Here is a 22,675-nt window from a genome sequence, read left to right as displayed (position 1 = left end):
ACTTATCTTTTCCGTACCTTATAAATTTGTTCTTTCTTTCACAATTAAGTTAATTTGCAATCAATCCATTGTTTTAATAGGGTTATGGGCAAATGTGGTAATCGTAGAAGCTTTGATGAGAGCAATACGCGTTGTGTTCATTTGTTCTGTAGCGTTAATTGTATAGGCTCCAACATATTATGTCTTCAACAGTTTGAAGAAGAAAAACTTCGAGGTAGATCTAAAACATGTTTTTTCAATCTTCGCACAAGTACACTATTGTCTATAAGTTTGCTGGTACCAGCGTCGCTCACAGCGATTCTTTATTTCTGATAGCGATAAATGTAATTATCAATGGAATTTTTCATATTTTCTGTTGTATTTATCGCTATAAATTTTAGCGTCGCTCACAGCTAGGGTTAACCTATTATATAATTTCCATTGGTTGCTATTAGCCTCTCCCATCTTTCTATAAGCTTATTTACTCCATCATTGCAAAACTGTTGTGACTTCGAAGAGAAAAATGAATCCAGTGATATTTTTACTTATTCCAAAGAACGTCACAATTTTTGTATCAATCCCACAGTATCGAAAATGATATGAAAAAAGAAAAAAGCTGATTACACCCGCATTCCTTTCAGGGCTCTTCTCGTGAATAACACGGAGTGCGTTCACCTGTTTGCATTGAAAACTACATAGAGCTGCTCATATACACAGTCTTGTTACTAGCTTGAGGGGAGGTAGTTCGACACCTCTGATTTAAATAATTGGTGCTACATCTTGCGATTTCTTCTTTCAGAGTATTTAACACTAACCATACCGGCACTTTTCTTATTATAACTAATCAAATAACTGGCTGCAAAATAGAGATAAAAAAATTAGATAATAAATTTGTTTTAATGAAAACAGAAGCAATAGGATGAAAACTGAAAACTCAATTAATCGGGTAATATAGGAACTGATGTAAAATTAAATGATCAAAAGAAAACGCAGGATTTTAAATCCGATCATTTGACCGGTTTCCCGTACGGTTAGTGTTAACCGGTTAACTGCGTTTAACGAGTATACACGTCATATTTAAACTCTAAATGGTGCAAAGTTTTTCAACGATGGCCTGTTTATTTTTTTAGACCAGCATGTAATTCTTCTTCGTTCTGCGTTAGTTTTTTGTTAGAATATATTATAAGTGCATTTGGCCTGCATTTAATGAGTAATACACTTCATTATTTGATTTTACTGCGTGCATAATAAGAGATTTTTGAAACTAAATTCCCCGCTTAACGAATTAAAGTAAGAGCACCAATATAACTAATTCAATATATACAATATAACGTATATCCTATGTGTAAAGAAGATAAATTTATGTTAAGATTTCAAACGTTTTAAAATTAGAAACACAAATATTGGTAATTATAAGATTCAACTTGAAGTAACGGTTTGCATGAACGGTTCGGAAGGACGAAGGAATGCTTCAGCCTTGATTTCATATCTCCAAGACTCAATAGGGAATATTTTGACCTCCTTTCTCGTAAATAAATTACAATATATCGAAGTCATTGTTTCGGTATTAAACTTCTGCCGGGAAATGAGAAATGTTTCTAATCTAAATTGCATCATTTTTCAACAATATAAGCAGCGGAAAGGAGATTCCCGATTTGGCTGTGAAAACACAGAGGCTGGCACAGGCCGTTTTCTGTGATTGCCCTGCGGAGATAAACAAAACGGGCGCTAAGACTTGGCGATTTCACGTCTCTCAAGGAGTCCGTTATCAGTGTCCTAGAAATTGAAGCCATCGGGGACATCTCAGAAGAACCTGCCTCGAAAAGGCGGTCATTCTAATGTTTCGTCATTTCTGAAGGAAATGCATTCGAGATAAGTACCCACCAAGAAATCCAGTCAAAGTAGACTCCAAAATTTCACCGATCATTTCTACTCGATCAGATTATTCTGTTCCTGACCGTCGAGCGCGAAAGAGCTTTCGGAGTTACTCTTACTACAATTTGAAAAACATAGAGAACACAATGTATCAGTGAACAAAGTGCAAGAGTGAAGAAAGAAAAGAAACAAGAAACCATCAAGCCTCGGAGGATCCACCTCTCCGAGAGCACCCCATAAGGGACATCGGAAGTCCCCAACCAACGTTATTATCAACCAAGCCTCAGCCTAAAGAGACCTCCCGCAAATCACGCCACGGATGATAAGTCCAACCTCAAAACAAGGAAATCCATCAGGGATGAAAGACGCCCCTATCCGCCCAAAAGAGAACGTACAAGATTATTGTCCCTGAGCAACAGGGACGCAGGTAATCAACACATTACGAAATCCACTAATATCCCACGCTACAACATATCCACCAAAAAAAAGTTTAGCATTTTCATCGACCTCCCAACACAAACAACGATAGATCCTGACCCGACTCAAACTGCCACTCACTCCCCCATTTACAGCCCCCACCCATCTACATCCATTATAATACATTAGACCACCAGAAATTCCTAGCAAACCTTAATACTGAGTATGGAGAATGCTACCAAGCAAAGGCCTCCAGTAATAAAACAAAAATCCAATTCACAGAGACAGGCAAATACAAGGCACTTAAGGAGGTCTGCATCAAGGAAAACGTCCAATACCATACCTACACTCCCCAAAATGAAAAACTAACCACTGTTGTCCTCAAGGGACTTCCCCTATTCCTAATAACCGAAATCCAATAACAGTTAATCAAGCAAGGACTCACCCCAGTCCAAATCACGAAAATCCCGAAAACCCAGCAATCAATCTACAAAATAGCCTTCCCCTCTGGTACCTCAATCCAACAAATAAACACAGTTCGATTCTTATTCTGTCTCAAAATCTACTGGGAGAAATATGACTCTAAAATCCAATAATCCAATGCTACAGATGCCAAGCCCATGGCCACACTTCAGCAAACTGTAATGAGGCATACAACTGCCTTAAATGCGTAAGAAGTCACGACACTCAAACCTGCAAAAAATCCCCAGACACTCCTGCAAGCTGCTTCAACTGCAAGGGAAACCACCCTGCAAATTAGAGTCAAGGCCCTGCCCTACTCGCCTTCCTAAACAAGAGAAAACCCCCTGTTTACTCTCTCCCCGCCCTCCGCAAAAACTACAAAATCCCCACCCCTCAGGACTTCCCTATCCTAAATACACCCACCAGCCACCCACCTCAAACCCATACCCACCCAGAACTCCGCAACCCACTCACAACTGCCTCAAGATCGTATGCCCAAGTTACCAAAAGAATCCCCATCCCACCGCAAAACAATACCCAATACACCCAACACACCCCTGACTACACCAACATCACCAATATTCCCAATTTAACCAACATACCCCAGTTCTTCCGCATAATAGAGCTCATCCAAATCCACTACGTCCCATGTACCAATAACATAGAGAGACTCCAAGCCACCCTGAAAATCATACAAATTTTGAATAACCAAAATTAATCTCCCTACCCGCATACTTCTCTGGAATGCAACCAGCATTAAAAACAAAGTCACCGAACTCCAACATTTCCTCCACCAAAACACAATAGACATTATATACGTTATATATCCCTCATCACAGAAACCTGGCTAAAACCAGGAGACCACCTTAAAATCCAAAACTACTCAACCTATAGAAAAGATAGAAATTTTGCAGAGGGCGGAGTGGCGATACTTATAAACGAAGACATACCACACGAAAATACAAACCAACCATCAACCAACAAACGTAGAATCCATTTTCATCCGTACTAAATCCCAACCCAAAATAAGGATAGGAGCAGCATACTGTCCCTCTAAACAAAAACTAACACAACCCGACTTCATAACCATAACCTGGCAATCCACCAGGAACGATCTACTCCTCCTAGGTGGCGATCTAAACGCCAGACATACCGGGTGGAGAAACCCCAACCAAAACCAAAACGGTAGAGAACTCAAAAAATTCCTCAACACCTCAAACCTAAATCTAATTTCACCTCAAACCCCGACTTTTAAACAACCAGGTAAACGAACTTCCTTCATAGACCTATTTCTAACAAACCTCCCATAGCAAGTAACATGCACTACGATAAACGACCTCTCCTCCAACCATCTCCCCATCATACTAACCATAGATACTAAAAAACCTAGAATCCCAAACCCCATCTCAACCACTGATTGGAGTAAATACAGACAAATTTGCAACAGACACACACTAAACCCCAAACTTAACTCCAAACAAGAGATAGACTCAGAAATTATCAACCTACAGAACGCAACAAACAAAGCTTACTCCAAAGCCACCATCACAACTAACAATCCCTCTCACCATCCATCCCCGGACCAAGAACTCCTCAATCTCATCAAACAAAGAAACAAGGCCCGAAGAAAACACCAAAAAACCGCAAACCCTTTTCACAAACTCCTACGAAATTACCTAACCCAGCACCTGAACTGATTTACTCATTTTGCTTCGTATGAGAAATCTAATTATAGAACTTGAAGAAGAACATTTGATATTCTCTGCTTAAGAAAAGGACGCTTCATTACAAAAGATAAGTACAGAAGTTTTTTGTTTCTTGGCAACGAGGAACTTTTCTCATTCGCAAGGCCAAATAATCAGTGTGAAGAAGAAATACTCTCTTAGGAAAACGTGATTTCGGCAATCGGTTGGCAAGAAAGTGATGACCTAAATTAACCCCTTTAGATTCAGCGCATATTATAATGTACTTTTATTACTTCAATATCTAACAAAATATTAAAACTGTGACAGGCAATCATATATACACCTTTACTTTAAACCTATTTCTATTAGAACAGTAGTATACTACCACTAATTTATTTGAGATAATGTTGTTATTAATGGTGCATTGAATAGCGGTCTATTGTTGTTAGATAAGTGAATATAATTCTATATAAAAATCAGGCTGAAGAAGTTGAAGAGGAATGTATGTTTTAAAAATTGTAGGAGCATTCTAATAGTTTTTCATAAATGTTCAAAAGAATCTATCCAAAAAGGTTTCAAAAACAAAATTCATAAGATTGAGGGTCACGAGAAGAAAGTAAAAACGCGAAGAACATTTAGAGATTCTCAAGGAAAAATAAACTGTTTTGAAAATTAGATTCTTGATGTGTTTTTTTCTGAGATCAGAGACACGAGATAGAACATGTTTTCTAATAAAGTCCATTTACAAGGAACATTTTCGAATCACGAAACAACAGAATGAAGATCTCTGTTTTATATGAAATGGCAATTAACGATACGAAACCTTTTTACCTGAGGTTGAAATTGTCTACACTAAACTATTAAGAGGCAGGACATAATGCTGCTATATGGAACATCATATAATTTAACAATTATTAACGTATTATACACAATGCTAAAGTTTTTGCCTTACAATAATGATTTTACGGGGATTATTGTATAACGATTTTCAATTGGAGAGATGAAATAAAAAATTTGAAAGTGTTATCATTTTTGGTATTGGTCTGAAATTAATATTAAAATTTTTACAAGCAGTATATAATAATTTACAAGAAGAAACAAGAAAAAATTAATAGTTTGTAATATATCATTTGTAGAAATTGATATTTTGGAAAACCGCTTAAACAGTTAAATTTGTTAAAAAATTCTTTTGCAAAATAAATAATTTTTGAGATATGGAGGAACATGAGATTTTCATCCCCAATTAGGGTCTTTTTTACCCTCTAAATATGGACCATTGCAGATAAAAAAATGCGTATCAAACATGTTTTTGTAAACTATAATATTGTGTAAATTTCATAAAAATCGGCGTGTAACACATAAATGATCTCCCTCGTTAGTCAAACATAATCGTTTTTCTTTCATTTATATTTTAAATAGAGATACATTTTAAAAACATACTTTAAATATTTAATACATAGCACCATACAGCTAATTCAGCCACGATAATACAAGGAGTGAAAAAAGTTTCGTTAGTGCGCATTCGGTGCAATATATCCAAAAATCTTCATTTAATTGAATTACACTAATCTTTAACCCTTTAACTACGTCGTCAATAAGCGATTTGATGAATTACGCCGGGAACGGGGGTCGCTTATTGATTTTTATTTATTTTGTCGAGATTGCGTGGATGAAACAACTGCGTAGAGTATTTATGTTTATGTTTATGTCTTATTTATATAAATCATCACATATAGATAAGAAACGAATGTATCAGCATTTGTTCAACTTTTTTTTTTTGTTTTGCGTTTAGACAGATGCATTTGTGAATATATACTAGTAGCTAAAGAGTTAAATAGTCGGATGGTGTTTTTTAACACCCCACGCTTACTTTTTCAAATATAATGGACCTTAAGACGTGTTGCACGCACCTGTCCGTCCCAGAGCTTTCGTAAATAATATTAACCTAATTTCAATTAAATTTGGTGAATTAAAAAATATCCCGCCTATGCATTAACTGTCAAAAAAAGTGGGACAGTTTTAAACCTACCCAAACCCAACGTGTTGAACTACTTTTTCATAAATTCATTCTCATAAAAAAGCTTTTGTAGTAGAATGTGTCTCATCGTGGAATATTCGGGCTTCCCTATCTGGAACACCCAGATTTTTATTTAGAAATTTCGCCTTGCCGATACATTTGCATGTCCTTTTCATTTTCTTCATGCTTTAACACTCGGTCACGGATTATCGATTACTGGATATTGCAAGGATAAATTCACAAGTCATATTCTTCGCGAATAACCGTGACACTAAACTGGTTAGTCGGAAATATTTGCAGCAAACAGCTATAAATTTAGTAAAACCAAAAATTGTTAAACGCGCTAGCAATGGTAGATTACCCTGATCATTGGGACAACAATTTCTCGTCTCTTACACCTACAAATGTTTTTTTACTCTAGGGTTTTATAAATATTCCACCAGAAAAGAAGAAACCCACGTATCAATCTCTCATGATTTAAATAATTAAATTATTCATTTGCACCTACCGATTTTAGATATGACGGCTCGAAGTCATCATTATGGTGACATTCAACTGCAAAAAGTTAACATACCTGATCAACACGCTCGAAATTTACCAATGCATCTACCTGGTCAAAACTCAATGCAGTGCACTCTGAATGAAACATGATCAATGCCTATTGATCGTTTCATTTTTACTGTACAAGACAGCAAATTCTTGTAAGAACGGTATAGTCAATACAAATTTGTCAGTTCACTGTACCGGGAAAATCCAGTTACTACCAATATGCATTAACTTCATAATTTAGGAATGCTATTAACTTGAGATTACTTTGGTAAATTTGGTAAACAAAAGATTGACTCATTACATACAGATTTAGACCAAATGCATACAAGTGGTTTGCAGAAAAATGCTGCATTGGTGATTGTTTTGGAATAACAGGAATAAAGATTTTCTATCCCATAAAAGAAGGAGAACAGAATTTTACATCTCTATTCTTCCAAAACAGTCAAAGTTGTGATATTTTCCCATAAACCGCTCGTGTGCATTTGGATTCTTATTTGCCATTTTTATAAAAATAAAGTATTCCGCCTTTAACATTCATTCTGTTTCGGATTCGGATGACAATTTCTCTCCTACAAAGTATTAAGGAGAGACGTGATTGCTATTACGCTCTTTTCACTTGCAGCACGTACCTGTTTAGAATTCACATGTCATCTCTATGATAGCAATTTCCTTCTATTTTCACCAATTCTCCAAGATGTTCTGCAATTTCATCCCCATTTGATTAATAGCGTATGTCTGTATGTAGCGCAATCAGTTAGTCCATTGAAAACAATGAACATATCACTCACTGGCGAGAGTAAAATTTGTTTCGTATTGTGGATTCAAACATCGTCTCGTTTTATACATCTTTAATGATACATAGTAGTAATACAAGTGACTCATAGTCATTTGAATTGTACATACTTACAATTAACTTGAAGGAGGTAGTGTTTCGACTCATTTCCAATATATAAATTATTTCAATATATTCGATCTATACAAAAATTCCAAGCTTTAGCCCTTAATGAGCACTAATGGATACTATACCTCAAACTCAAGCTGGATAATCTCGTATTTCAGCCTGAGTTCGAGTTAAAGACCTCACTCATTAAGTAGAAAATATACAAGTCTCTGTATTCGAAAGAAGATGCACGGACGTGACAATTTAGTGTGCGATGAATCGCACGTGGAGTCGCAACGAATAGGCGAACCGAATTAGCGTGGGTACGCAGCTTTGCGCGTGGGTAACTATGTATCGCGTATCGTGTATTCGATCGCAAATAGAATTTAACGCTATTCTTTCGAAATTATACTAAACAGAAAATCATTTTAATTAATTGTTAAACGATCCAAAACATTCCGATATACTGCTCATCAAACCTGCGATACAGCAGATTTGCAACTGAACCATCAAACTTGAGTATGTAATTTGTCGCATGGTAAATTATGCAGTGTAATTATGCAGTATAGGACCTACAACAGCGTAATTACTGAAATTTACAAGCTCTGTAGAACTGTTAGATCATCCGGAAATTTATAGCATTATATCATTGAATATTAAAATATTTTGTTTATAATTAGAATCAGAATATTATTAGTTGATTAATAAATATTCAGAATAAAGTTTAAATATACGCACTATTGTTAGTGATCACTTAAAATGATTGAAAATGGTGTTAAAATTGAATATTTGGGTAAAGAATATGTTGTATAATTATATTCAACTAGTTATGCAGTACAGTAAATCTAATCTCTTCGAATTGTAAATATAATTTTTAACATGTATTTTAATATGGAATTTTCAAAAACTGTTATATAAATGTCTGAAGATAAAAGTAACGTTCTTTAATCTTTCTAAAATAACTCGATTAAATGGTTTGATATTATATTTCCAATGTCATGCATATGTCTTGCTTTGAATGAAACATACGAAAATCGTCTGAAAATATTTATAATTATTTAATTTTTTGTAATAGTATTATTTATAATAAATATTTCATGGTATATTGGATGCATTTTGAAAGAACTCAAAAGTAAAAATATTGAACTTTTTGTGTTAAACTTTTAGGCGTATCTACTAGGCAGACTGGATCAAAATATTTAAATAATGTGAAGACAATAAGTGACAGATATAGTCACGAGTCGTCTGACACACTCGTGTTAGATTGGCAAATAAGTTTGATCGATATATTAGAGGTTCTATTTTAAATTAAAAATTTACCTACATACATATATTTTTCCTTGCAGTATATTCTAATTAGGAATAAAAGGAACAAGTTAAAGGAAGATATTTTTGATCTACTGTATCAGTACCTAATGTAGTAACGAATAGGATTGGCACTTAAGCGTTTACAAATTCAAATTCAATCTTTTATACAACAATAAGATAGCGCATAGAATTTTCGAGAAATATAAAAAATAGGTATTCTCCTAATGCACTTTAATTATTGTATTTTCAGTCGCATTTAACAACAAAAAAATCAAATTTTGTAAATAATGTCAAACGAAACAGTCTAGCTACTATTTTCTTCGTAAAAATTTGATTTGTAGCACTCAGAATGTTTCCAATGAAGTTTTTTAATTTAACATCAGAAAATTAAATGAGAATGATGTATCATTGGTTCGGATAATCGAGCGTTCAGGTCCTATTCTACCTGAAAATGTCAAAAACATTCACGAACAAGTAAATAAAGAAATATAAAAAGAAAGAAAAACGCCAATGGTTGTAGGATAATAATGAAACATAAGAAACAAAGGACACCGACATCAAAAAAGAAAAAATATTTAAATAATGTGAAAACAATAAGTGACTTAAATCAATTACGATGACAGGATTGTGGGGGTAGCAAATCTTATCGAATATTTCTTCGAATTACTAATGATAATTTCATAGTAGAAACAAATATCGATTTGGAAGTGTTTCATAAGTCTAGCAAATAATTTCATACAATGAAATAAATTATTTATGAGCCTGGTATACTACATTTACTCGAAAGTAAATAACAAAAAAATGAAAGATAACAATTATATTAATAGAATGATTGAACTACGATATTAATGCAAAATTCATGGAATCCATTTGTCAAGTTTGAAAAATCGAAAATATTTTCCGGATGACCTAATAAACAGTAACCAATAGTGTTTTTACCCGTAATACGAAAGAAACTGCATCAGTAAGCAACAGTATCAGCAAAGCATTTCATAAAATAATAATTGAATAAAAGTTATCTTTGTACTTACAAACGTATTTAAAATATAACATGAACGCATTATATATTCAGCATTACTAACGCTTCTAACATGTATGTTTTAGATACACTGTTTAAAGAGACTATTTTGAAATTAACCTACGAAAAACAAACTGAATTATCTGTTTAAATGACTTATCTTATAGTTTCGATCTCCCATTATTAACTAAGTACTGTATCGTAGTTTGTACTTACAAGTTAATCTGTGAAAAGAGAATAGTAAACATTACATCTGATCACCGACAAAATGTCTTTATTCTGTTAAAGATGAATATAATTCTTAAAATAGTGTCAAGGAACGCGAACGGACGAAAAAGGACCTGAAGGAGGGGCACGAATCGCACTCTGACCAATCGTAGCACACACTTTCCACTTCAAACTCCAGCTTGTACATCGAAGCAAGTTTCATTATCATACTAGTCAGCAGTCATAGTTATCTAGTTTTCCAACTGTCTGTCCTTCGCAATTAAGCTATCAAGATTTCCCGAATCTCGACGATGGCAATTTACACGAGACATTGTCCGTTTAATCTCATGCCTCCTAAACAACATATCGTCACTTGGCTTGACTAAACCTCCCTTTCGTCGGTCGTCTGTGCGGGTGGCCCGAAATGGCCAGTAAATTCTCTTCGAAAGTGTCCACTGTGAAATCTTGTTCTTTCAGTAGCTTTGGCAATGATCTACTTGACTGACTGTCTTGTTTAAAAATTGAAGAACGATTTTTAATCAACGTCACGATACTGTTTCTTATATGCTGCTTGCGCTTTTGCGTCTGGAGGCGTCTTAATACAGTTGGGCGCAACCTAGATGGCGGCGGTGGAGGAGGTGGTGGCATTTTTGGTTTGGGTAACCGAGACGGTGGACCTGGTGGTAATCTACTTCCACCAGGCGTTCTATTCGGACACGGTGGCGGTGGAAAACCTGGAATAGGGAACCCCGGTCTATGTGGCAGGGAAGGCATAGCTGGACGTGGCGGTGGTCCGTACCTGAACGGTCTTGGCCCGAACATAGGTGGAGGACCTGGAAGTGGTGGAATTGGTGGAATAGGACGAAAACGTGGTGGAGGTCCCCCAAAGCCGAACGGTTGTGGCGGAAATGGACCGTCGCTTACAAACCCGCGACGCAACGGCGCGAAACCTGGTGGTCCCATCATAGACACGTCCGGCCCGAGGAAATCCGACGAAGGACGCGCTGGTCTTTTTATAGTGTTCGTGGATGTCGATGCCGCTGATGGCATTACCGACCGATCACTCAGAGATTCCAAACTAATTAGACTTGTGTCGATCTTCTCGTTCCGTGGCGTTTTTCTCAGCGCATTTATATATATCGGACGCTCGATGGAATAACCCCGAGCCTCTGCGAATGCTGGAACAGGGATAAAAAAAAAAAAACGTTTGGATAACGAACACAAATGGAGACAAATCAGATTTCTTACGCTTTTAAGTGATTGCCTCCCTAATAAAAGACCATGTACAGCAAAATGTTTACCAAGATGATGTTGTTAAACAAATTTTGGAAATATCAATAGCCTGAATCCCTTCTTTGACATATAATGTAGGTACATTTTTATCGTACGTTTCATGTACACGAGGAAACGACATTTTTAACTCTCTGCGGACGAATGTCGGCATTTTACTGAGATCAAACTTCCATGTTTGAAATACCAAGTTGCAAATACATGATTTAACTATTCGAACAGCAAGAAATCAGTATACAGTTTCCTTATCCTCTATGATTTAAGTATTCAGTGTTTAATTTAGCAGAATCTGCAAAAGGTTTCGTATACTTTCAACAATCTTCGTCCGCATAGGGTTAATCCGTCGTGCGGTTATGTCACGCATATACTGTCCGACTGAAAAGTTTTGGCAACTATTCTTCTGAGCAAGGAGGAAGCAAGGGAACTCTTCCACTCACGATGTTTGGGCCCACTAGATTTTCGACGAATAGTCGTCATTGGCACGCGGCAATAATAATAGGCGGAAGCTAGGCCGAATAGGAGACTGCGGTGAGATAGAATTCTAGAGAATTTTGTTTTCTATCGTTACGTCTCACTACAACGCATTCGGCCTCGTTTCCGTTCTTTGTTACTGCCGCGCGCCAATAATCACCATATGTCGTGAGTGGAAGAGAACCCCCTTGTCCCTGTGCACTTTTAACTTGGTGGTCGATGGAGCTAACGTGAGAGCTGCACTGTGCCGTCTTCCAACAACATTTGGCAACTTGTCCCTCGAACTGAAGGAGTAAGTGTGGTAAGGGTACACAGTCACTCGCGACGAACGTTGACGCCTCGGTTTCGGCCGCTTTTGTTATTGGCTGATTCGCGTAAACGAAGGTCACAAATGAAGCAGAATACGACGAAGTGAGATGCAAATAAGAAATTAACGCCCATATTCATTGCCTAAGGTTGTATCTCTCTTTGTCGTATCCTGTTTCACTTACGACCTTCGTTTACGCGAATTAACCAATAATAAAAGCGGTTTAAACCGAGGCGTCAACGTTCATTGCGAGTGGACGCGTCTCCTTGCCGCACTTGCCTTTTCAGTTTGAGGGACAAGTTACGAAATGCCGTTGGAGGACAGTACTATATTTGAGATACCCGGGTGCCTTATTCACGTGGTTCAAAAATGAAGAGGGACAAGGGGAGACGCCCACTCGTGGTGCTCGGCCAGATAGTAATGGCAGAATTAGTTTCGACACGTCTTTGTTACTGGCTGAGCCGCGAACTGAAGTGAAGCGTGTGGTCGAGTCCCCTTGCCCCTCTTCACTTTTGAGACACAAGCCGGCTTGACTCACGCGAGTAGCGCACTGTATTTGGGTGTCTGGTATGATCTTATGACAGTTGTTAGGGGTATTTAAGTACAGTCCATTGCAGCGAACCTGGCAATCGTAACGTCGCACAAAGGGTCAGAATAGTAAGAACGTGCGCCAAAGTCAAATTTTCAACTTTGCTAGCAATGAATGAAATTTGGGCTACTAACAGTTTTATAAGAGTAGTTTCTCATCTTACTAAAAAATAAGAGCAGAATCAGATTCTGCAACACCCAAAACTTTAGGAACAGCCTATTTCGTAATTATTGATGTAAAAATAACAGAAATATGAATTTTGCGAGCGTTTCTACGATTCTGGCCGACTGTGCGTCGTAGAAGCAGAAACAGTCGCTCGATAGGTCCGCCTATCCCTCCTTTGCGGCTCTGAGAAATCCAATTGCTGGTCCGGAAATGGCTCTTCGCGCCCTTTGTCGTGTGACTCGATTAGTCTGCGTGATCACCTCAGCGAATCATATACCAGAACTGAAAATTTGTGTGCGCAAGGCCTGCGCCTTCGAATCGCGCCACTCAGATGAGAGTGCCAGGTTCGCTGTAACGAACGGTACTTGACATTTCGGAGTCGAGATGGGTCGGTAAAGATCGAGTGAGCTCAAGCCGAGTACCCGAGACATTCGAAGACTCGTCGAGCAGCTCGATCGCGTCAGATATAGTCACGAGTCGTCTGACACACTCGTGTTAGATTGGCAAATAAGTTTGATCGATATATTAGAGGTTCTATTTTAAATTAAAAATTTACCTACATACATATATTTTTCCTTGCAGTATATTCTAATTAGGAATAAAAGGAACAAGTTAAAGGAAGATATTTTTGATCTACTGTATCAGTATCTAATGTAGTAACGAATAGGATTGGCACTTAAGCGTTTACAAATTTAAATTCAATCTTTTATACAACAATAAGATAGCGCATAGAATTTTCGAGAAATATAAAAAATAGGTATTCTCCTAATGCACTTTAATTATTGTATTTTCAGTCGCATTTAACAACAAAAAAATCAAATTTTGTAAATAATGTCAAACGAAACAGTCTAGCTACTATTTTCTTCGTAAAAATTTGATTTGTAGCACTCAGAATGTTTCCAATGAAGTTTTTTAATTTAACATCAGAAAATTAAATGAGAATGATGTATCATTGGTTCGGATAATGGAGCGTTCAGGTCCTATTCTACCTGAAAATGTCAAAAACATTCACGAACAAGTAAATAAAGAAATATAAAAAGAAAGAAAAACGCCAATGGTTGTAGGATAATAATGAAACATAAGAAACAAAGGACACCGACATCAAATGGGTTGTTAATGTGATTTCAATTAATTTTCGTTGTTGTTGTATTATATTGTATGAAAGTAACTATTTGGGTCCGACGCAAACAAGTGGTTTACAACGAGTTTGCCACGGTGTTTACACGTCTAAATATTCTAACAATTACGAACTCTTTTTGTTAATTTTTCAGATCGTTTCGATCGCAATCCATCAATACATTTATCCATTTGGATGCACTGAACCTTACGATCTCACAATATCGAAGAAATGTCTATAATCACTTCGAACACGACATTTTTTATTCAAATTATAATAGTAGTAGGTTGCTGCCTAAGTTCTGTCCGCCTTCTCGTATAAACAATCTGTCCCTCTTATCGATTCTGCAAATCTTTAACATAAACAGCGATATTTGGGCCTAAGAGAGACTGATGTATGTAAGATATTCTCATTAACTTTTAGACCTTGGAATTTACAATTCAAGTGTTTCAACCCTTTCGTCCCTGAATATGCATTTTTTAAAATATAAATTTTGTGATAAAGGAACTTACTGCTGCATACTAATCAATCAAAACACATGTACTGACAGCTGGTAGGTACTAAAGCTGTCAGTCATAAGCAAAGATTCGCGTGTGGTACAATTTTCTTTCATCTAAGCGTTTTCTAGCTTTCCGGTAATTTAAAATGTTTGTGGTACCAAAATGTACCATTCTGGACGAAAGGGTTAAGTCATCTTCAAGATAACGCAAGACCTCACGTGGATATGGCAACGAAAAAAATAATATTGGAAATAAAACTATATAGTTTGAGGTAAACACAAAATGCTTCCAAAAATCAAATTTACAGCCGATACATTGAAACGGGCGAAACTTCTGCAGCATTCTAATATTACAATATTAACTGTGGTCGGATTTTTCATTAAGCTTTAATACGCCATGACATAATTTACAAAAGTACATGATTAAAGTTGTTTTCGAACATTCGGGGCCATGTCGCTATTAATGCATAGCTACTCTGAGCACGACTAAAATGAACAAAATTATTAAAAAGAATTAATTCGGGTTATTATTAGAACCTACAGAATCGAAAGCAACACCTTATATCCAGATATTGAACCTGCCTTCAGAATTGCCCAACGTAAAACTTATTGAAAACGTGTTGAGTTATTTACATCAAGGTAAACCTTCAAGAAAGTATAAAGTTTAACAAAACTATTTCACTGAAATGAATCAATATGGCAACCTATGAGAAAAATACGTTGCTGAATTAGTAAATAATTGGAAATAGTTAATAATAATTATAAACAACAACGAATCAACGATACATCATATTAATACCTCATGAATGAAAGACAGAGCTATCTAACTTTTCTAAAACTTTACGTTGACAACATTTAGATAAATATTTTGCCGTACAAGTTCTTAATAGAGAGATTAATCATGTTATGGCATTAAACTGCTTTGTGAACAAAATGAAGAAAACCAACCAAGAAAGAATGCATAATAACATTGATTTTCATTATGTTGAATTAAATTAATACTAGTTTTCTTATTGGCGTATCATAATAAGTAAAAGATGCAAATCTCTGTGAACACAAGGTGTTCATGCAGTTACCTGACAGTGTCCTCATAGAAGTAAGTATTAGATATAGTAAAAAGTTCTTTCCGATTTTTTACACTAGAAAACTTTTTAACATTAGAACTACCGCAACTGTCAAATTGAAGGGCTTCAGTTTTCTTATCTCGCAATTATTGGCATCTTAAAACTGTTAGGGGAAAGTACAGTAAAATGGAATGTTTTTTTTTTTAAATCGTACTAACAAAGTATCTAGAACAGTAAACTCATGAAACCTTGTTTTGGAAACCTTAAGAAGACATTTGGCTATAAGGAAATACAAAACTTTTTAAATAAAAATATTTAGTTGCCAAGGAAAATACAATATTCTACAAGCATTGAAATATCAGCTTCGCAAAAATGATAGAGTAAAACGGAACATTTGTATTAGAAATAAACTGTATATATACATCATATTATGAATAAAAATCACAAATAAATGTACTATCTCCTTTTTCTGCACTGGAGAAAACTAATCGGTCAGTTTTTATCTCATTTTCGATTCTAATTTGCTATACATCAATACAATGACACGCAAGAAATTAAAACTATAAACAAAGCGCATAGCAAGGGACTCCTGTTGTCCCTGTACCAAACTGTTCCGTTTTGCCCGCGCATCATAATTTAGAAAAGCATGTAAAATTTACAGTTTGGCATGAGATAAACAACTTAAATGCCAAAAAACAGTACAAGAAACGTAAAATCCAGTACTGTAGTTATTTCTTTCAATTTTTTAATCGAAAGGTAAACAAAAAATGCTTCAAACATCTATGTAACATCGAAACTTTTTCATTGCATATCTTTCCAATGCTTTTAATCGAAAAACAACTAATGCACTGTTGTGCAAACGATCTCAAACTACATCGAGGATTTATTAGAACCATGTCATGCGATATCAATTCCATACGAGCTCTTTATCTATGAAAAACATTACTGTCCCATTTTACCTGACCGTTCCGTTTTACCCTACTTTCTCCCTACATATCTGAAATAATTGGAAAAATAAACAGTGTCACTTCAATATTACAATGAATATATGAAGAAACCAACAAAAATTTACTATTACCATTTCTATAAGGATTACATAGTATTCATGTAAAGCATTCGGTAGTTCTGGTGTTAAATAATGTACAAATGGTTAATCTTCGGAATAATCGCTATTCTTATTTATGATACACGCCCATTTGTTTATAGAGTCGCCAAATTCTATCGTGATAAAAATTCAGTGCCTTTGATAAAACGAATTCATCTGGGTAAAGCTCATTGGGAAGAAGTTTTTATTACACCTAATATGTAGAAAAAATAAAGGGAGAAAATGTTTTATTATTTTTCATAACTAATATAACAGTATACGTAATATTTTATGTGTTAATAGTTTTGAAGAAATGAAGTTGCATTTTAATTCCTTAAACGAAATGGAATTTGTCACATCGAACGGAAACGTGTTTCGTTGAAGGTAAATTCAATCATATGCAATGCAAAACTGTACAAGATCGTGCAAAGTTGGGAATAGAAAAAATAATTGGAATACTAATATTTACTTGTATTTTCTATTGGTAAGGTTATACGGCGTGTATTTAAATAATACGCAACTTTATACTTTATTGACTTGAGAAGATTTTTAAGCGCTATAAATATATAAAAATCTATACTCTAATAAATCGAGGTTTGAAAATAATATAATGATAATGTAATTGACAGAGGTTCAAAATTAATTCAGAATTGGAAATTATATTCTACATATTATAATGTCTCATTAATAATATATTTTAATAAATAGGATAGTAAGAAATGTTTTTTTCATTGATTACGTTAAATCATTTTGGTCCCCATTATATCGCTTTTGGTTGAATTTATCTTGATATAAGCTTTGCTTATACTATTCGTATAAGCGAAAAATGAAAATTACCTTCGTTTTTCTTCAAAAATATTGACATACAAAGAGTTCACATATTATTATGCTAGTTAGAAAAAATAATGAATCTTCCTCTTCAATTTTTCTGTATATTTACCATATACGAGATTGTTGTCTAGTAAGTACATGATTATGCTATATACTGTACAAATTTTCTGATACATCTAGATATATTGGGGTTATATGGTAAAATAGTACTTTGTACACAACAGTTTATTTAATTTATAATATGACTCTCGAAGAATTGGAAATTTTCAAATATTTGCAGATTATTAATTAAGTTTAACATTAATTCATTAATTACTCGACGATTCAAATTATTTAACCCTTGCTCTTATTGCTTCACTTAGTGAATTGCACAAATAAAGAAAATCATAACGCTGAATTTATTTATTACATTGTATTGTATAAAACCATTGATTCCATTAATACTTAATTTATGTAAATATTAGTATTTTAAGAATGTACGATATCATAAGAATTATAGCATCGGATTACGTAGAAACTCTTTAAAAACATTACTTATTTTTGATTATATATTATAATCTTTACAAATCAAAATATGTAAAAAAAAAATTAAAATAGAAAATCTCGTTGAATATAAAACCAATGCTATGAAATACTATCGAAAAATCAAAAAGTATAAAAATCACCTACTTTTTATACACTCCTCAGGGTCCCACCCTAATTGTTGCACAAGATATCTAAAATAAAGCAAATGAAAAATTGTAAGTGTATTTACTGGTTAAGTTAATTTAATAAATTTGGACAGAAATTAAGAATGTAGATAAGGTTAATTACTATATGAACGTTTGTATATAAATTATAAATAGATGAGGATCCTCAAGTGATGATTAGATCAGAGTTATTAATTATGGCTTATTCTCAATATATTAAAATTATTTACTTCTATTTTATGATGAATGTATTAAGCCATTAAGAAAATAATAATTAGTAGCTAATTAAAACTGATTAAAATGTATACTAACCTACAAATAAGGTACCCAGAACGATTTATACCGTGTGTGCAGTGAACACCAATAATGTCTTCTGAAACAAAAGAAATAAACATATTTCAAGTTACAGAAATTATAAAAGGTAATTCACATGTAAAATAATATTATGCATGAAATTTGATTATAATTAGAAACTGTACTTTCTGTTTACCCCTTGCCCTGCAATATCATGTTAGATTCGTAGCAAAGACTTCAAGTACAATTTAGCAAATATAAATATCACTTAATTCTTTCGAGTCAAAATTAAATATTATTTTTCTATTATCGATTATAGTGCTTTAGAGTAAATGTAGACATAAAATGATCGTAGAATGTTTTTCTTTTTCTAACGAATTATGAACAATGAAGTAGTTATGTCGAGTGCAGTTGTAAAAGAAATCATGGTACAGGGGTTAATTGTACCTTCTCCATACATTTATAAATACAGAGGTGTAACATAAATATAATACGTTCAAATATATTAAATATGTCTTTTATATTATTAGTGTCACGAGACAGTGAACGAACAGTGCCGAATGTAAATTGATCACAAGTAGTTTCTAGTTCATCATAATTAGGCCCTATATAAACTATCGGCTCTTGATCCACTCTCTATTCGATCAAATATTATTCAAGTTTTTAACGCATATGTTCACACTGTGAATCTCGGTCCCTTCTCGGTTCGACCTTGTTTTACCTCCGTTCATCGAAAGTAATAAACAAAAAAAGAATATTCAGAGGAGCGTGAGAGGACCGATAGTATACATCGAACCTTAATATCTAATAATATGCATATATGGTTACAGTAACCGAAATTTCGAAATTCGATGAAAGTTAAACTATTGACGAGAAATTCGAGTCCCATAGAAGTACGTAAATTCAACTTTTCGAATTATTCTTTAATATAGAATTTAAGGGCGAATTCCAAATACAAGTTGAATTTTTTATTACATAATTCATATTATTTGAAAGTATTATTGTGTAAAAAATGAATGTAGCATTTATATCCTTATACAAGATGCTATATTTTAAAATGCAATATCTTTTCCTGTATTTATTTTCTCATCTTTCATTTTTGTTTTAGTTTTAATTTACTAAAATTCAAAGAAGAAAAATAAATCGCTCGTTAAATTCAGTTTCCTAAAGGTTAAATTCTAAAAATCCATTGCATTTAAATTATTAAATTCCTAAGTGTTTGAGAATTGTTTTAATAATAATATAATCTTTAAATATACCTATAATTGTATTAACAAAAATTACTCAAAGATTACCAGTATCAAAATATTTTCTAGCCATACTCGGTTAATATTACACAAAATCCATAATGATTTTCAAGATGTTATGTTTCAATATAAAAATGAATAATAATGAAAGCAAATAAAAATTATGTTGATAAAATTTATTTAATATGTACATGCAAATTACGTTTATTAAACGAAAGCGCTGAAAATATTTAAAATAACTATTGTATTCAATGATATTACTAACTTATTACTATTAACACATTGACCGCCACGATGACTGGAAATTCCAAAATGCTTGAAGACAATTACACGAAGGAAACTGATCTTGAATCAATATATTCAATAATACAGATAGCTAAATGATAGTGTTACTCAAGAACTATGACACCAAACCATCAATAACTAATACCAATATCATTTGCTTTCATTACGAGAAAATAAATAATACTATACAAAACGGTCAAAATTCTCGTGGCGGTCAACGCGTGAAACGTTCCGACATGGAGCACTAATAATATTATTTTTAAAGAAAAATAACAAAATAATTATGTTACTTTAACCAGTTAACACGTCATCTCAAAATCAAAATGATACTACTTCTTTCAACGATCAATTATTTATTTTTCAGATAAACATGTAATTCTTCTTTGCTTAGCTTTCCATTACAATATATTATAGGTGCATATGACCTGCATTTTCCGAGTATACGCATCATTATTTGATTTCATTACGAATATTACCAGAGATTTTTCAAATTCAATTCCGCAGTTAACAGATTAATAGAAAAACGTATAAAACATAATGATACAAGCTTTACAGGAGAACCTTGAAACATCCAGTATAACCATAACGAATTTAACAATGATACATGAGTATGAAATTGTCACTAGAACCTATTCAAATATTTTACTGTTAATTCCAAAGGAATACGTTCGTATTGAACAAAACGAGTATATACTGAGGGTACCAACATTTCAAGAGATTTTAAAATTCGGCGGGTGAGATCGGGTGAGAGAGAACCAAGCGATAAATATAAGAGCAACGCGCGTAAGGTGAGACGCACGATTTCACGGGTCATCAATTCAGCGTGAAGTGCAGGATCGGCACCTCTTCGAGCCCAGCAAGGGGCTGATTATAATATTACCGCAAATTACCAGCGAAAGCTGCGACGAATTCACGACGATTCGTGGCTCAAGTTTGAGCGGGTCACGGCGGCACTTTCGTAAGGGGCAAACCTCGATCGGAGTAGTCGCGTAATAATGACCGGCATGACCCTACTACCTCTTTCGCCCGTCAATTTCTCTCTCCGCATTTTCCTTTTCCGCGCGGACGGAGTGTGAGTACGCGATACTTTGGACCCACTCGTAGCCCCTCGCCTCGGCTTACACTGTGAATTAAGTGGCCATCGGAGGTCATGCGATATGTTGGTTGACCTTCGCGAGCCTCTTAAGAAGATCGTTCGCGGAAACATGACGCCATTTATACGCAGGAGCGAGGTCTGAACGTTTCAGTACTCCCATACAGTGAGGCGAGTGTATTTATCAGCGAGTCGGGGGAAATTACGCCCCTGATGCCGACAAAATGGACCGTGAAAAAAAATAATTGGGGAATATCCTATGAATAACGTAGCACGATCCTTCGGGACATGGAAGATTTAATTGTACACTTGATGCACCACTGTTTCAGTGCTTAACGCTAGAATTACTGAACATTTAACACTATCTCTAGCGAAGGTGTCCAAGACACCTGAAATTTTAACTTATAATTGTTTCTTCAGTTTAATAATTTGTTCCCAGTTGAATTTTGGACATTTTCTATAGTTAATTTTGTATTCGTTATTGGAAAAGTCGAAAAATTAATTCAGAATATACGATTAAACTTGGAAAATAATTTAAACGATTAAACTTGGAAAATAAATTAAACGATTAAACAATTAAACAGTTAAATATAGATATAGATTTGGCAATTTACAATAGCAAAGTGTATGGAAACCTAATATATTTTACAATAAAACAAGATTAAAATAGTATAATAAAATATAACACAGTACAATAATATAGTAAAATTGAATAGTGTAAAGAATCAGAAATTTAGGTACAGTCAAAGAAATAAAAGATAATGACGATAGGAAGTAATGAAATAAGAAAGTACATAGTTACAAATGTAAGAAAAACTGAATCAATAGTTACTCTAATTGTAGGATAAAACTGGTATATATTATGAGATATATACGTTTATAATTATAATATATAATAACATATTTATTATACATTATATACAGATTTGTATAAACAAATTAATATTACACTCTCATTATAGTAAAATTCATAAAATATACAATTAATACCTAGACCAAATAACTCCGTTAGATGTTATTCTTACTGATTGAAAACCAATATCAAAAAACCGTGCAGAAATAAAACAATGCGATAACAAATCTGAAAAAAGACACAGATACCAATTTTAAAAAATCCAAAAGTATTTCAGAGACTCCTATTATAAGTTGGATTTCTACTATAATTCAGCCACTTATCTTTCATGGAACCGTACTTTAATGGAGTCGTTATTAGGTAATATGAACGAATAAAAAATTCATTAGTGATTATTTCG

The 22,675-nt window shown here is 34.2% G+C and overlaps 1 protein-coding gene across 1 annotated transcript in view; it reads right to left on the bottom strand.

Annotated features, from left to right (window-relative positions):
• Positions 1-7,815: 7,815 nt before the first annotated feature.
• Positions 7,816-22,675, bottom strand: part of LOC116430766 (uncharacterized) — a 119,692-nt gene continuing 104,832 nt past the window's right edge. The window contains exons 7-9 of the mRNA XM_076374316.1: positions 18,816-18,876; positions 18,484-18,530; positions 7,816-11,575 (exon numbers count right to left, since the gene is read on the bottom strand). Of these exons, the coding sequence (XP_076230431.1) occupies positions 10,767-11,575; positions 18,484-18,530; positions 18,816-18,876 (917 nt within the window). The 3' untranslated portion in view covers positions 7,816-10,766. The remainder of the gene's footprint in view (positions 11,576-18,483; positions 18,531-18,815; positions 18,877-22,675) is intronic.

The sequence above is a fragment of the Nomia melanderi genome, chromosome 2, assembly GCF_051020985.1.
Source record: "Nomia melanderi isolate GNS246 chromosome 2, iyNomMela1, whole genome shotgun sequence".
Classification (NCBI taxonomy): domain Eukaryota; kingdom Metazoa; phylum Arthropoda; class Insecta; order Hymenoptera; family Halictidae; genus Nomia; species Nomia melanderi.
Note: the sequence above shows the minus strand (reverse complement) of the source record. Positions and strands in the feature narration are given on the sequence as shown.